General features: G+C 44.8%; 1 protein-coding gene across 1 annotated transcript; it reads right to left on the bottom strand.

Moving 5' to 3' along the window:
* Positions 1–812: 812 nt before the first annotated feature.
* Positions 813–3,101, bottom strand: LOC139036738 (serine/threonine-protein phosphatase PP1-gamma catalytic subunit-like). Its single transcript, XM_070472474.1, has 2 exons — positions 1,998–3,101; positions 813–1,113 (listed from the first exon to the last, which is right to left on the bottom strand). The coding sequence occupies exons 1-2, from the start codon at positions 2,938–2,940 to the stop codon at positions 1,043–1,045; spliced, it is 1,014 nt and encodes a 337-aa protein (XP_070328575.1). The 5' UTR covers positions 2,941–3,101; the 3' UTR covers positions 813–1,042.
* Positions 3,102–13,670: the final 10,569 nt, after the last annotated feature.

A 13,670-nucleotide genomic window follows, 5' to 3' on the forward strand; every position in this document is an offset into this window, starting at 1 on the left:
CCCCACTCTCCATGCTTACTAGCTCTGTGACCTCTGGAAAATTCCTTACCTGGCTGATTCTCATATCCCACACAAGGGTGCCCACTTAGAGTTCTCTTGGGGGTGCATGGCATGCATGTGCTCAGTCATATCTGACTCTGCAACTCCATGGGCTGTAGCCATCCAGGCTCCTCTGTCCATGGGATTTTTCCAGGCAAGAATACTGGTTTGGGTTCCCATTTCCTCCTCCAGTGGATCTTCCCAACCCAGGGATTAAACCCGTGTCTCCTGGCATTGGCAGATAGATTCTTTACCACTGAACCACCAGGGAAGCCACTGATGTCCCTATAAACGATGCAGTTTTTGTCCTGCTCTTGCCCTATCAGCTACCAGAGAAGAAGGAGGGGTCCTTTTGGTCTCCAATCCCACATTATTAACTCCCTTCCTACCCTCCACTGCCCTCCCCTCAAAACTGTCTGGAGTGCAGAACCAGGAGCTCTAAGGCCCACTAGGAAATCTGATCACTTTTAATTCCCACAGGACCCCCTGCAACCCCTCCAAAACTGAAACCTAAGCAAGCCCATACCCCCAAGGTCACGACTGGCTACAAAATCTGCAGGACCCAGTGCAAAATGCACATGTTTAAAATTATTAAGAATTTCAAAGGACTCTCCTGGTATTCCAGTGGCTAAGACCCCATGCTTTTACTGCACAGGGCTCGGTTTTTTGTTTTGTTTTGTTTTGTTTCCAGAGCAATTTATTCATTAAAATCTATTCACTATGCCATCAACAGTTCTCCTGTGTGTATTGTGCTGATAAATTGACACTGAGAGGATTTAACAAGTTCATCATTTAATAAGTCTGAATTCATTTTCACCACATGGTATTGTACACGGTCATCTGTTGAAATAGATTTCTTTTTAACAGATCTTAGTTTAAAAAAGTCATAGATACTGTGAGTTCTGTATAAACTGGTGGATAGTAAGTTAGTTCCTTTGTTTTGACTTGTGAGCCTCAACTTCATCGCAGAATAAAGAATGTAGGCCAAAGAATGCATAATCGGTCACTCGTATAGAACAGTATTGTTTCTATAATTTGAAGCTTTCTGAATGGACGGGTTCAGGCCTGATGTAACTGTAAAAAGATTACTTAATGAATAGACTATATGGAAATCGTACAAAATGTAATTAACTTTAATCATTAATAGCTTAAACAGCACTATGTTACTAACTGCTATTCAAACTCAAAAACCTGTTTTTGAATCCCCATAAAGGTTACAGGTGTACACAACCATGCCACCTTGTACTTACTTAGAGGAGCATCAATATATATTTCAACAGAAACTTTGGCTTCAGGAAGAGTCACAAACATTTAAAATAATGGCTTTAATCGTCATTTTAGGTATACTGTAGGGGAAAGTGTGCTTTAATTAAATATACATACCAGTGATGCTGGCAAAGTTGAAAGTTACTCCTAATGTTGACAGCTATAAAAACTAGTTTGTACATGATAAGACAACGAGAGGGAAAAAAAAAAGCAATCCCTTTGAAACAAAAAAGTTCACAGTGGTTTGTATCCAACAGTATGCATTTTATGACAATAACATGTACAGATTGAGCACCCTAGGGCTCTCTTTATATCCTAAAGAAAATGAGCATTTACATTATTCATGGGCTGTACTGAATTAAAAAAAGATCAGTTGTACACTCACCCCTTAGACAGGGGACACTGTCCTGAGTGTACAGCTTTAACACCATCATTAATGTTGTTTGTAAAAGGAACAGGAACTAAACAAAACATTTTTCCTTGGGAGTGGAGAATCTATCATTTGCTGTTATAACCAGCAAATACCATTCATTATGTCAAAAATGGAAGGGGGAGCCCCACAAACACTATTTGAGCAAGCTGACCAATACACATTACAGTTTTAAAAATGAAGGTTATGTACTATATGTTACAAGTCCCAACTAGGCAGTATCAAAATGACATCTATTTCTTTGCTTGCTTTGTGATCATACCCCTTGGAGGTGTGACGGGTCTCGTGGCATTCGGCTTCTTTTTCTCTGCAGGCTTTAAAATCTGAAAAAAACACATTAGTGTTTCGTCCACACTCATCATGGCACCTGCATTGTCAAACTCTCCACAATAATTGGGCGCAGAAAACAGAGTGACCAACTGCCTCTTTGCAAAAAATTTATATCCATCTTCAACCACCTGATGGGCTCTACATATAAGATCCAAATCATGCTTATGGAGAAATTTTGCAACCACTTCTGCACCAAATGTGAAGGACACTCCTCTGTCATTTTCACCCCAGCCTAAGACATCTTTATCGGGGTCAGACCACAAAAGATCACAAAGAAGACCTTGATCTGGTACATCAGTTGGTCGCATAATTCGCCGAATCTGCTCCATAGATTGAAGATCTGGTGATAAACCTCCATGACAGCAGAATATTTTCTCATCCACAATGACTGCTATCGGTAAACAGTTAAAGCAGTCTGTGAAAGTTTTCCATAGTTTAATGTTATATCTTCTTTTACATTCATCATAAAATCCATAAACTCTATTGATGCTGGCACATTCGTGGTTTCCTCTGAGAAGAAAAAAATTCTCGGGATATTTGATTTTGTAAGCCAACAAGAGACAGATAGTCTCCAGTGATTGTTTTCCCCTGTCCACATAGTCCCCAAGAAACAGGTAATTGCTTTCTGGCGGGAAACCACCATACTCAAAAAGTCGAAGCAAATCATAGTATTGCCCATGGATATCACCACATATCTTGAGTGGTGCTTCAAGTTCTAGCAGGATAGGCTGACTGAGAAAGATCTCTCGGGACTTTAAGCACAGTCCTCTGATTTCATTCTCCTGTAGCTGGACATTTTTACCAGGCTTGGACCCTCTCACTTCCAGCAGCCGTTGGATGATGCTGTCGATGTTGAGTTTATCTATAACCGCCATTGCCTTCCCACCGCCGACCTTCCCGCCGCGGCGCCGCCGCCGGCTCGCGCCCGGGACTCACACCTCCCTTCCCACGCCACGAGCACAGAGATGGCGGTGGCGGCGGTGGCAGAAGCCGCGGTGGGTCCCCCCCAACCGCCCCGCTCCCTGCTTCCTCCTTCTCTCCCCACTGGAACCACGAGCAGGGCTCGGGTTTAATCCCTGGTCAAGGAACCAGGATACCACATGCTAAGTGATGTGGCCAAACACTAAAAATTAAAAAAAAAAAAAAAAGAATTTCAAGACTTTGACAAAAAGCATTAACAGAGCAGGGTCTTTCTGAGCATGGGGACCTGTATAACCACCCAGGTCACACACCCATGGAGCGGGCGCTGCCCTTGGAGTCTGCTGACCTCCGTGGTTACCCACAAGACTCTTCGCTGTTGATCCATACTCTTGGGCAACACCTGCTTTCTCCCTGTGACCCCACCCAGGCCGAAAGTCTGTGCTAATGCTGCTGGGGTGAAGACAGAAGTCTCTGACACGTAGTCAGGCTGGCACAGGGATAGAATCATTGATGAGACCGTAAAACCTCAGCAAGTCTGCCACACACCCCATCGAAAAATGTAAGCTAACACTGATCCGGCCTTTTCTATGTGGGGTTTCAAGCTGTGGCCTGCCTAATCCTGTGTTTGATTTGGTCTGATTAACTTGATTCGACACACAGAAAGGGACAGTGGGTGAATTGCATCCCTGCCCCTACTAGGGCCACGTTAAACTTTCCATGAAATCTATATGAGGAAGTAGCCAGTGTGGGTTCAGCAGTTTACCTGAACAAGGAGCACAGATGCTGAACAAGTAAACAGAAGGGTCGTTGGGGAGAGAGACTAGTGAGCGATTAAGGCCTCCCGGCCTGGAAGGATCAGCAAGTGAGGCAGGGAGGGGACCGTTACTAATAAAAAATTGCAATTGATGCCTTCTATTTATCCAGGCTTTGGGCTAAGGCAGGAGCTGGCAAACTTTTTCTTTAAAGGCCCAGGTGATAAATATTTCAGGCTTCATGGGTCTTAGGGTCTGTGTTGCAACTACTCAACTTTGAGGCTGTACGCAGACAGCTGCAGTGCTACACACAGTATGTAAGTGAATGGCTGTGACTGTGGACCAGGAACACTTTATTTACAATAGCAGGTGTCATGGGCCGTAGTTTGCCAACCCCTGGACTACTGTCCAGGATCTACTGGATGTAGATACAGTATGTCATTTTGTCGCCTCCCCAAAGTGTGCTTCCCACCTCCTTGACTCACTAACACTTACTCTCACCTGCCCCCACCATGTCTACTTGTTCACAGCATCCAGAAAAACAGATGTTCAGTAAGGATTGATTAAATGTAGTATTTCATCCCCAACTTGCAGATCTAAAAACTGAGATATAGAGAGAAGTAACTTGCCTAAAGAAATCAACCCTGAATATTCATTGGAAGGACTGATGCTGAAGCTGAAGCTCTAATACTTTGGCCACCTGATGTGAAGCCAACTCATTGGAAAAGACTAATGCTGGGAAAGATTGAGGGCAAGAGGAGAAGGAGGTGACAGAGGATGAGATAGTTGGATGGCATCACCAACTCAATGGACATGAGTTTGAGCAGACTCCAGGAGATAGTAAAGGACAGAGGAGCCTGGCATGCTGCAGACCATGGGGTCACAAAGAATTGGACACAACTTAGCAACTGAACAACAACAACTTGCCTAAGGTCACAAAGCTAGAAAAAGAAAGACTTAGTTTTTCAGAGATTTTGCTTGGGAAATTTGTTGTTGTAAAACATAGGACATGCAAAAGCAAATGCTTACAGGGGCCAAAGAGGAAATGAGAATGAACAAATGAAGTAAGCGATAGGGAATGGGGGAGACTGTGGCAAGCTAGAGTTTTACATCCTGTTCTCAGCTCCAGCCCACTGTGACTGTGTGCAACTCTGGGCCTAGCAAGGCTAGATCTGATGGTTTTCCTAGAGAAGCCGGAAATCCATGTTTTCATGTGAAATGTTCTAATTCTTAAATGTTGGCAAGCATTTGTCTTTCTTTTTTTCCTAAACTCTGTGCTGGCCAAAGAAAGCATGCCATTGCTTTGTGGCCTCTGGCTTAAAACTATTAAATATTTCAAAAGTTTTGTCCATGAATCTTTCTTCTTTAATGCACCCGTCAAGCTTCACAGGCAGCCTGTGGACTGCTGGATGCACAGAATAGAAACTGGCACCACGACTGAGCCACTGGCTCCAGAACATTCTCCCACCCTCTTAACATGTAGAGAAATCAAAACCAAAGTCAAGTTCTGGTCATGAAAACAAGTGTCCTTTTCTAATTTTTAACATTCTCCTGAGAAGGCAGATAAGGTCTCTGAAAATGTGGAACCTGTCTTTAAATGAAGCCCACACCTACCTGGAGCTAACTTCACAAGAAAATGTTAGGTGCCTTCCTGTTCCTCCAAAGTGAACACCTTTTCCTAGGTGGTGTAGATCTGTGCTTTATTTCTGCCCCATGCTCCCCATTTCTCCCCAACTCTGGTAAACGACTCCCTTCTACCTTTGGGGAGCATGTGGTTCTGGTCTGGCTGTCCAGTTATCTACAGCCCCATCACCTTCCTTAAAGGAAAACATAATCCAGGTCAGGCCAATCACAGTGTGTCATCTCCCTGGCCATTGTGATTGGCCTGGGCACATGCACATGAGCCAGACTGGACCAATCAGAGCCCTGCCCTGGGATTTTATGGGCACACCCTGAGAAATCTGAGCCCTCTAGTGTCTCTGGGCTGGCCATGGACAAGGTTGCCTTGTGTGTAAATTTCTATGACCCTCCCACTTTTGCCCAGCTGCATAAAGGAAGTCCCTCTATAGAAAAATATCAAGAGGCCAGATAGAGAAAGAGAGAGAAGAGATTTAAAGAGAGAGAGTGTGTGTACGCTTTGATGACCGCATATGAATCCATGAATCCATCCTTGTGTTTCCAAATTCTGTGAGCCAAACAGTGTCCTTTTTTGGCTTTAACTAGTTTTGATTGGGTTTTGTCCCAGAAACCAAAAAACTCCCCTTCTAAATGCCCCATCAGTGCTAATAATAGCTTAACTCTAGCCTGCTTCTCTGAGGGAGTTCAAGATCAAAGATGTCAACTCCTTCCAGAAATCAGTCTCACAGGAAGAATTAAAGGGAGATGGCCAATTGGCTGGGTCCCACTTCAGGGTTTTAAGGATACCAGTACTTCATAAATGTGTCTGCCAGAATATTTCTAATTGCAGAGAGAAAAGCAAACAAGCTCTCTGAAAATCTGGATGATCTGACTGGAGTGGACTTAACATTTTTTGAAGTCCTGTATTTTAACTTAAAGATCTATGAAACAGTTGATCGTCCTACTTCACTGATACTTGTATTAAATTGTCTTAAAAGGGTTTCTAACCAGCTTTGAAATACATACCATGTTTAAGCTACAGCTGTACACACTGACACATCACTACCCGCCCCAGACCTGACCACTTTGGGAAGCAGGATAAAAGTTCAACTGGCTTTCAAGCACAGAAGCAATGGTACTAGGACTGCAAGGTTTATTCTGCAGAGCTATTCAGGCCTGGCCCTTCTCAGCACCCCCACAGTTCATTGGCATGCCCTTCTATGGAGGCAGTCTGGTGACGATCAATAATTCCTTGAGATTGATCTCACGCTGCCAGCCTAAGTTAGTATCCAGGAATGCTCCATGGTTCCTTAGCTGGCTCATCTTCTCACCTAGCTCTGCCCCTCAGTAGCCCGTGTGCCCTAGACTGTGTGCACCCCTTTATTCTCCCCTTCAGTCAGATGTGTGAACACAAATCTCCATCAAAATGGCATAATTGGTGTCATCTACATGCATCAGTACTATTTCATCCACCTTCCCTGGGAAGGCCCTAGGGATGCAAATGAACTGACGGTGAGTCTCCAGTGAGATTCCAGGCTCCTGAGCCAGGGGTGACCCTACTGGGAGATGCATGGTGGGGACAGGGTTCCTATTTAGTACTGCGAGTTCATAGGGAACCAAGGAACCCTTGCTTCCCATTGCTGAGTGCTGTGTATATTTGGGGCAAGAGATGTGAACATGAAAGTCACCTACTTGGAGGCAGGGGAGAGGGGATTCCATTCTAGACTTATCACTGTTCTTAGTATATAGAAGGGCTCAGGATCTTTCCATCTGCAGAGAAACACGGAAATGATTCTTTTCCTTCCATTTCATTTATTCAACAAAGTTGGTGAAATTTTACTTGCACCTATTGTGTGCTAAGCACTGTTGCAGACACTGGGATATAGTGGAGAATAGGATCAAGTCCCTGCTCTCAGGAAGAATACTCTCTAGCAGTGGAACAATACACTATTCATAATAACATAACAGTACTCACCCAGTGCTCACCCTGCATCTAGCTCACTTCTAAGTTCTTAGTCATGTCATCCTCATAACCGTGTTTTACTATCATCTCCATTTTGTAGTCAAGAAAACTGAGGCTCAGAGAAGTCAACTAACTTGCCTAAAGTCACAAAGCTGATAAGTAGCAGAGCCAGGTAACTCAGAAAGTCTGACTCCAGTATCTACCCCTCATTAGCACGACTACTACACCAATTATCATTGTTATACCAATGCTTAAATTTCATGAGCTGCTGTGATGCCCCAGCACAACCCCAAACACCTTATGTATATTCAAGCAGGCACTGTGCATCTATTATTTGCCAGGTACAACAATTCTATGAGAAAGATTTATTATTTCTATTTTTTTAAACTAAAAATTATATATATATATTGACATTCAAATGCATTTGTATGAATGAATACCTAGGAATTGATCTTATTTCCATTTTTTTTTAATTTATTTATTTGTTTTTAATTTTTTCAACTATGCCTCACAGCACATGGGATCTTAATTCCCTGACCAAGGATCAAATTCGCACTCTCTGCACAGGAAGTGCAGAGTCTTAACCACTGGACCTCCAGTGAATGAAAGTCGCTCAGTTGCGTCGACTCTTTGCAACCCTATGGACTATACAGTCCATGGAATTCTCCAGGCCAGAATACTGGAGTGGGTAGCCTTTCCCTTCTCCAGGGGATCTTCCCAGCCCAAGGATCAAACCCAGATCTCCCGCATTGCAGACGGATTCTTTACCAACTGAGCTATCAGGGACCAACAGGGAGGTCCCTTATTTCACAAGTAACACAAGTAAACTGAGACTTATTAAGATGAGTGTGTGCTAGTCACTCAGTCGTGTCCAACTTTTTGCAACCCCATGGGGTGTAGCCCGCCAGGCTCCTCTATCTGTGGAATTCTCCAGGCAAGAATACTGGAGTGGGTTGCTATTTCCTCCTCCAGGGTATCTTCCCAATCCAGGAATCAAACCCAGGTTTCTTCCATTGCAGGAAGATTCTTTACTATGTGAGCCACCAGGAAAGCCATATAAAGATAAAGAACTTGCCCAAATTCTTAGGGCTAGTAAAAGGCAAAAGGAAGACTAAAACTCAAGTGTTCATGACCCATGCACTTGACCGTTTAAATATGCACCCTACAGCCTTCCCAGGATATAATTTTGGTTATTTGGAAAGTTTAAACAGATTCAGTGAATATTTAAACAAATCATCCATATTAAATTTTGGGTTGCTGCCCCTCAATTATGGCATCTCTCAGTTCTTCCATCCCAGAAACTGATATTTTCTTATTTGCTTGCCTGGAGGGCCACTAAAATGAAGATCAACACAGCTCAGAGAGCAAATATCAATTTTCACTTTTGAAAAACAACCTGATGTTGCCTCGAGGATAAGGCGGTGCCTTCTGCTCTGAACTGGAAAGAGGAAAAGCAAGAGAGAAAAAAAAAGAAAGCATTTTTATAAGTGACTACTCATGCTTTCTCAGCAAGCCTGCTTTTCTTTCCTCCTGGCGTTCTGAGCCTGGCAGTGAGGCAGGCTGCACCCCTCCGGGCTGTTGGCCTCACAGGCTGCCGAGCCCAAGTGAAGCAGCTAGCTAGTAAGCAGCTCCAGGGTCCCCGTGGGGGGACTATCCGTGCCTGCCACACACGGCGGGTTGTCGCTCTGGTCCCTGTGATCCGAATCTGAGTGGGACGGAGTCAATTCTTTCTCCCAACCTGCAACTTCCCTTCCCCAAGGAGAGCAGGGTGACACCCATAGTAACCCCCATCTTCATCGCCCTTGAAGGCCCCAAAGACCATATTCCTTGGCCACTGAGTGGACCCCTGTGTTACCAAGTTGGGGAGACCTGGGCATAGACTCAGATGATGTCATAGCTGACAACAGCAGAAACTTCAGTTCATACAGCTCCTTCTTCCAGTGGGGCCTTTCTTCCCACGTCCCCTGCCCCTCTCGCCTGGCTAGCTTGCGTTCACCGTCCAAATCTTAACACCTGCTGCTCCATCTGCCTGCAAGATTCTCTCCCCAGACTCTCCCATGGCTGGTTCCTGCCCCCCATTCAGGGCTCTGCTTAGAGAGGGGACCTCCTCAGAGAGGTCCTGCCTAACCCCATTTGAAGCCTTTCGCCTCGACCGCTTCATCCTGCTTTCTTGACTTTTTAGCACTTATCTCTCAGTGAGATTATCTTGACCCTTTCTAGTTCGCCTCTCCCCACAAAGTGAGGATGAAAAGTCACTCTCATTGCTCCCCTAGTCCAGGGATCTTGCCCACTGGAAGGGTTAACAGTACACTGCTTCCCTCTCATCTAAAATACCTCCAAAGTTGTCCAGTGGCTAAGACTTTGATCTCCCAATGCAAGGGACCCATGTTTGATCCCTGGTCAGGGAACTAGATCCCACATGCTACAACTAAAAATCCCATATGCCACAATTATTAAAAAAAGATCCTGTGTGCCACAACTAAGACCTAGCACAGCCAAATAAATAAATACATATTTTAAAAAATAACAACTAAATAAAATACCCCAAAATTAGATGGCTCCAGGTTTGTTGGAGCCAACTTATTTGTGGAGGAATTCAGGAGTAGGGGGCTTCCCAAGTGGCTCAAGTGGTAAAGAATCCATCTGCCAATGCAGGAGACTTGGGTTCAACTCCTGGGTTGGGAAGATCCCCTGGAGAAGGGAGTGGCAACCCACTCCAGTATTCTTGCCTAGGAAATCCATGGACAGACGAGCCTGGTGGGCTACAGTCCATGGGGTGGCAAACATGACTGAATGACTGAGCAACTATAACTCAGGGAACAGGAAGTAAAAAAAGAATAAGACCCCTTCTCTGGCCAGCTTGAAATAGACCTACAGGAACCAAACCAAAACCCAACAGGTTACAGAAACCAGGAGGGGCAGCTCTGTCTGCCTCAGGCCCCAGCTCACTCCAGAAAACACAGCCGGCAAACTTTCTCAAGTCCCAGATCTGAAGGGAGGCAGGGAACAACAGTGATTAGAAAGCTTTGGAGAAAGAAACACGGACTTGGGTGCCAGCCCTACAACTGCAAACCACATGCCCTGAGGCAAGCACCCTTACCTCTGTGCCTCGGGTGCCTGTTCTGTGCTAGGAGGCCTTAGGGGGGATGATAGATAATATGAATAGGTGACTGTGCACACAGTAAGCCCTCAGGAAACCATGGGCATTGACAGCAATTACTATAATCGCAGCCTCAGAAGCCTGGAGCGTCTTTTCCCTTGAGAATCTTCCTGCTTGCATCCTTCCTTCGGTGCCGCCTTTTTTTTTTTCCATTTATTTTTATTAGTTGGAGGCTAATTACTTTACATCATTACAGTAGTTTTTGTCATACATTGAAATGAATTAGCCATGGATTTACATGTATTCCCCATCCCGGTCCCCCCTCCCACCTCCCTCTCCACACGATCCCTCTGGGTCTTCCCAGTGCACCAGGCCCGAGCACTTGTCTCATGCACCCAACCTAGGCTGGTGATCTGTTTCACCCTAGATAATATACATGTTTCAATGCTGTTCTCTTGAAACATCCCACCCTCGCCTTCTCCCAGAGTCCACAAGTCTGTTCTATACATCTGAGTCTCTTTTTCTGTTTTGCATATAGGGTTATCGTTACCATCTTTCTAAATTCCATATATATGTGTTAGTATACTGTAATGGTCTTTATCTTTCTGGCTTACTTCGCTCTGTATAATGGCGGTGCCGCCTTTTTGAGAAACAATTCCTGTGCGTCTGGTTGGCTCTTGTAGAACTGTTCCAAGCCTAGTTTGTTAAGAGCTATTTGAAATACAATTTGCTACTAAAGTTGGGATTTGCGCTTTTATTTTTAAGAGTCCCCCCACCCCACCCCCCAGTTTTCTTCTAATTTTTCTTTAAAAAAAAAAAGTTTCATTTTCTTAGAAGACAGCATTCATGTTTTGCCAAGGAGAAACCAATAAAAACTGTCTAGCCGCCAAACTGTCCCAGTTAGGACTGTCCCTGAGTTCAGGAGAAGGCGTGGGCTCAGAATGTGGTAGAATCCTGGTTTCAGGATGCAGTTAGGGAGTACGGAGATGTAGTAGATGGGTAATGCGGCAGAAGACATGGGGTCCAGGAAAACAGAGCCCCAGACCGCAGGAGAGGAAGCCAAGATGGCCCAACGGCTACTTCCACCACCCCTAAGTACTACACTGTCCTGCACAGGGAGGTGGTACAGCCCGCCTGCTGGGACCCGGCCCTAGGCTCGGTGACCTCATAGGCCAGCAGCATGTTCACACCTCCACCCTCTGATTGCAGCCATCGCCATCTGCCTAAGCCAATCAGAATGCTCCCTCCTAGCCTTCCACCATGATTGGTTCAAGTGACTCAGACCTAAGCCAATAAGCACACGGCATATCCCTGGCCACCGGGCATTGGTCAGAGGTGGTCAATTAGCAAGGAGCATCAGGCTTTCAGTTCAAGGATGGAGAGAATTTTTTCTCTCCCTCTTCCCTTCCTTCTTATTTAAGGCCACACACTTTATAAGAATAAAAACAGCAGAATTCAGACCCAAGTCCATCGGCTCCAAAGCTCATATAAACTATGCTGCCCACCACACCACCACCACAATTATACAGAAATGCTTTGGGACCAAGTGAAGAAGACACACTCCCAAATGATAGGTGATTGTAATAACTTGGTAGGACAAGGGGTGACTGGTTTGTGTCTGGTTTTCTACATAGTTTCAAAGAAACAGTCCATTAAGAAGACAAAAAGTTGAAAGTAATTGGAAACTTTACTAAAGTCTCTTGAAACATCCAAGGGAAGGATATTGTCAGAACGATGAGCAAAGTTCCTTGAAGTTCCTCACCATCTTTGTGCCTCTCAGAACTGTTCTCTCGGTATTTTCATAGATCTATTGGGAAGAAGTCATTGGTTGCAAAAAAACCTCTGTGAGCCCCTGAAGGCGGCTTCATAGTCTAGAAAGCAGAAAAGAGAGAGCATACCTGAGGAAGAGAGAGAGCGAGCTCTGGTGACATCACTTTAAACCCATGGAACCAGACATGCCTGAAGGCAGATCTGCCTCCTAGATGTTCTTGCTTACTGGAGCCAACAAACTGCCATTTTTGTTTAAGCTAGTTTTTGAGTAGGGCTTCAGTTAAAAATCAAGAAAAAAAAGAATAACTCAGAGGCGATATCAGGGTTTTCCTTAGCCAGTTGTAATATAAAAAGGGCTCATGAATTTCAAGTACTTATATGTTGCTGTTGTTGTTGTTTTTCCAGTCCTACGTAAAATGGGATTTAACCAGTTTTATAACAAAAAGTTGTTTTGTTTTAAGGTGGAAACTCTTCCTTTTCTCTGGAACAGCTGTTGAGCTGTTTCCTGAAAGCCTGAGCCTTAGTGTGCTCAGAAACCAGCTCCCTGACACAGGACCTGTCCCAAAGCTCCAGGGTCTCTATGGCCTCAGTTTCCCTGCAACAGAAGGCCTGATCTCCCAGGGAGATGGTACAACCGGAGGCTTGGGAAACCTCCTGAATCCAAATTAATTAAAGCTTGGAGCAAGCCACAGATGAAAGAAGCTTGTAGAACTCTCCAACAATCCTAATAAAGAATTTCCCCTTCAATTATAGGATAATTTTCTTCTCACGGCATTTGCAGCCATCACCAAGCAGTTTTCTGGGCCGCTTTCCATGTGGCTGGACCAGTCTTACTGGAATTCCTGCAATTTTTTTTTTTCCCTATAAGAGACTCAGTGGAAGGCGGTGGGGATGAAAAGAAAGGAAGACGGTGCGTACGTTTTAGAAATGGCTATTTCATGCGATTTGAGAGGCCACTGGAAACAGAAACAGATGGAGACAGTGCGAGTCACCCCAGCTGATACGTTTCCTACACATCCCAGGAGAGGATTTCCTTCATTTCTATAGTGCCCCATTTCCCTCTCCCTTCATTCTTACACAGCACACACAGGCCATTGGTCACTTCTAGATGAAATCAAGATCTTCCCCCTCTTGTGGTCTTCATCCTTATTCCCTGTGCCTGAAAGGCTCCTCCTCTCAGCACACACACACACACACACACACACACACACACACACACACATCACTGGGCTAACCAGGTTAACTAACTCCTTCAGATTTCATATAAGCAGTCCTTCCCTGCCCTGCTCCAAATAGATTAGGTGCCCCCATCCTATGCATTCCTAGCACCCCATACTGCTTCACAGCACAAAGCACAATTGTAATCAATTACATTTCACTAGCTATTGCTTATCTCTGTCCTCTACTAGCCCTAGAGTCCTGTGAGGGTAGCTTACTGCTGCATCTTCAGGGCTTGGCACATAGCAAATGACTAGTTCATAC

This window comes from Odocoileus virginianus, chromosome 9 (assembly GCF_023699985.2).
Source record: "Odocoileus virginianus isolate 20LAN1187 ecotype Illinois chromosome 9, Ovbor_1.2, whole genome shotgun sequence".
In the NCBI taxonomy this organism is placed as follows: domain Eukaryota; kingdom Metazoa; phylum Chordata; class Mammalia; order Artiodactyla; family Cervidae; genus Odocoileus; species Odocoileus virginianus.

What these genes read in the sequence shown, in the direction of transcription:
- LOC139036738 (XM_070472474.1), bottom strand. Translation starts at nt 2,940, where the DNA reads ATGGCGGTTATAGATAAACTCAACATCGACAGCATCATCCAACGGCTG. An exon ending in ACCCGTCACACCTCCAAGGG is followed by an intron (nt 1,114 to 1,997) that starts GTATGATCACAA and finishes ATCTTTTTACAG; the next exon opens with TTACATCAGGCCTGAACCCG.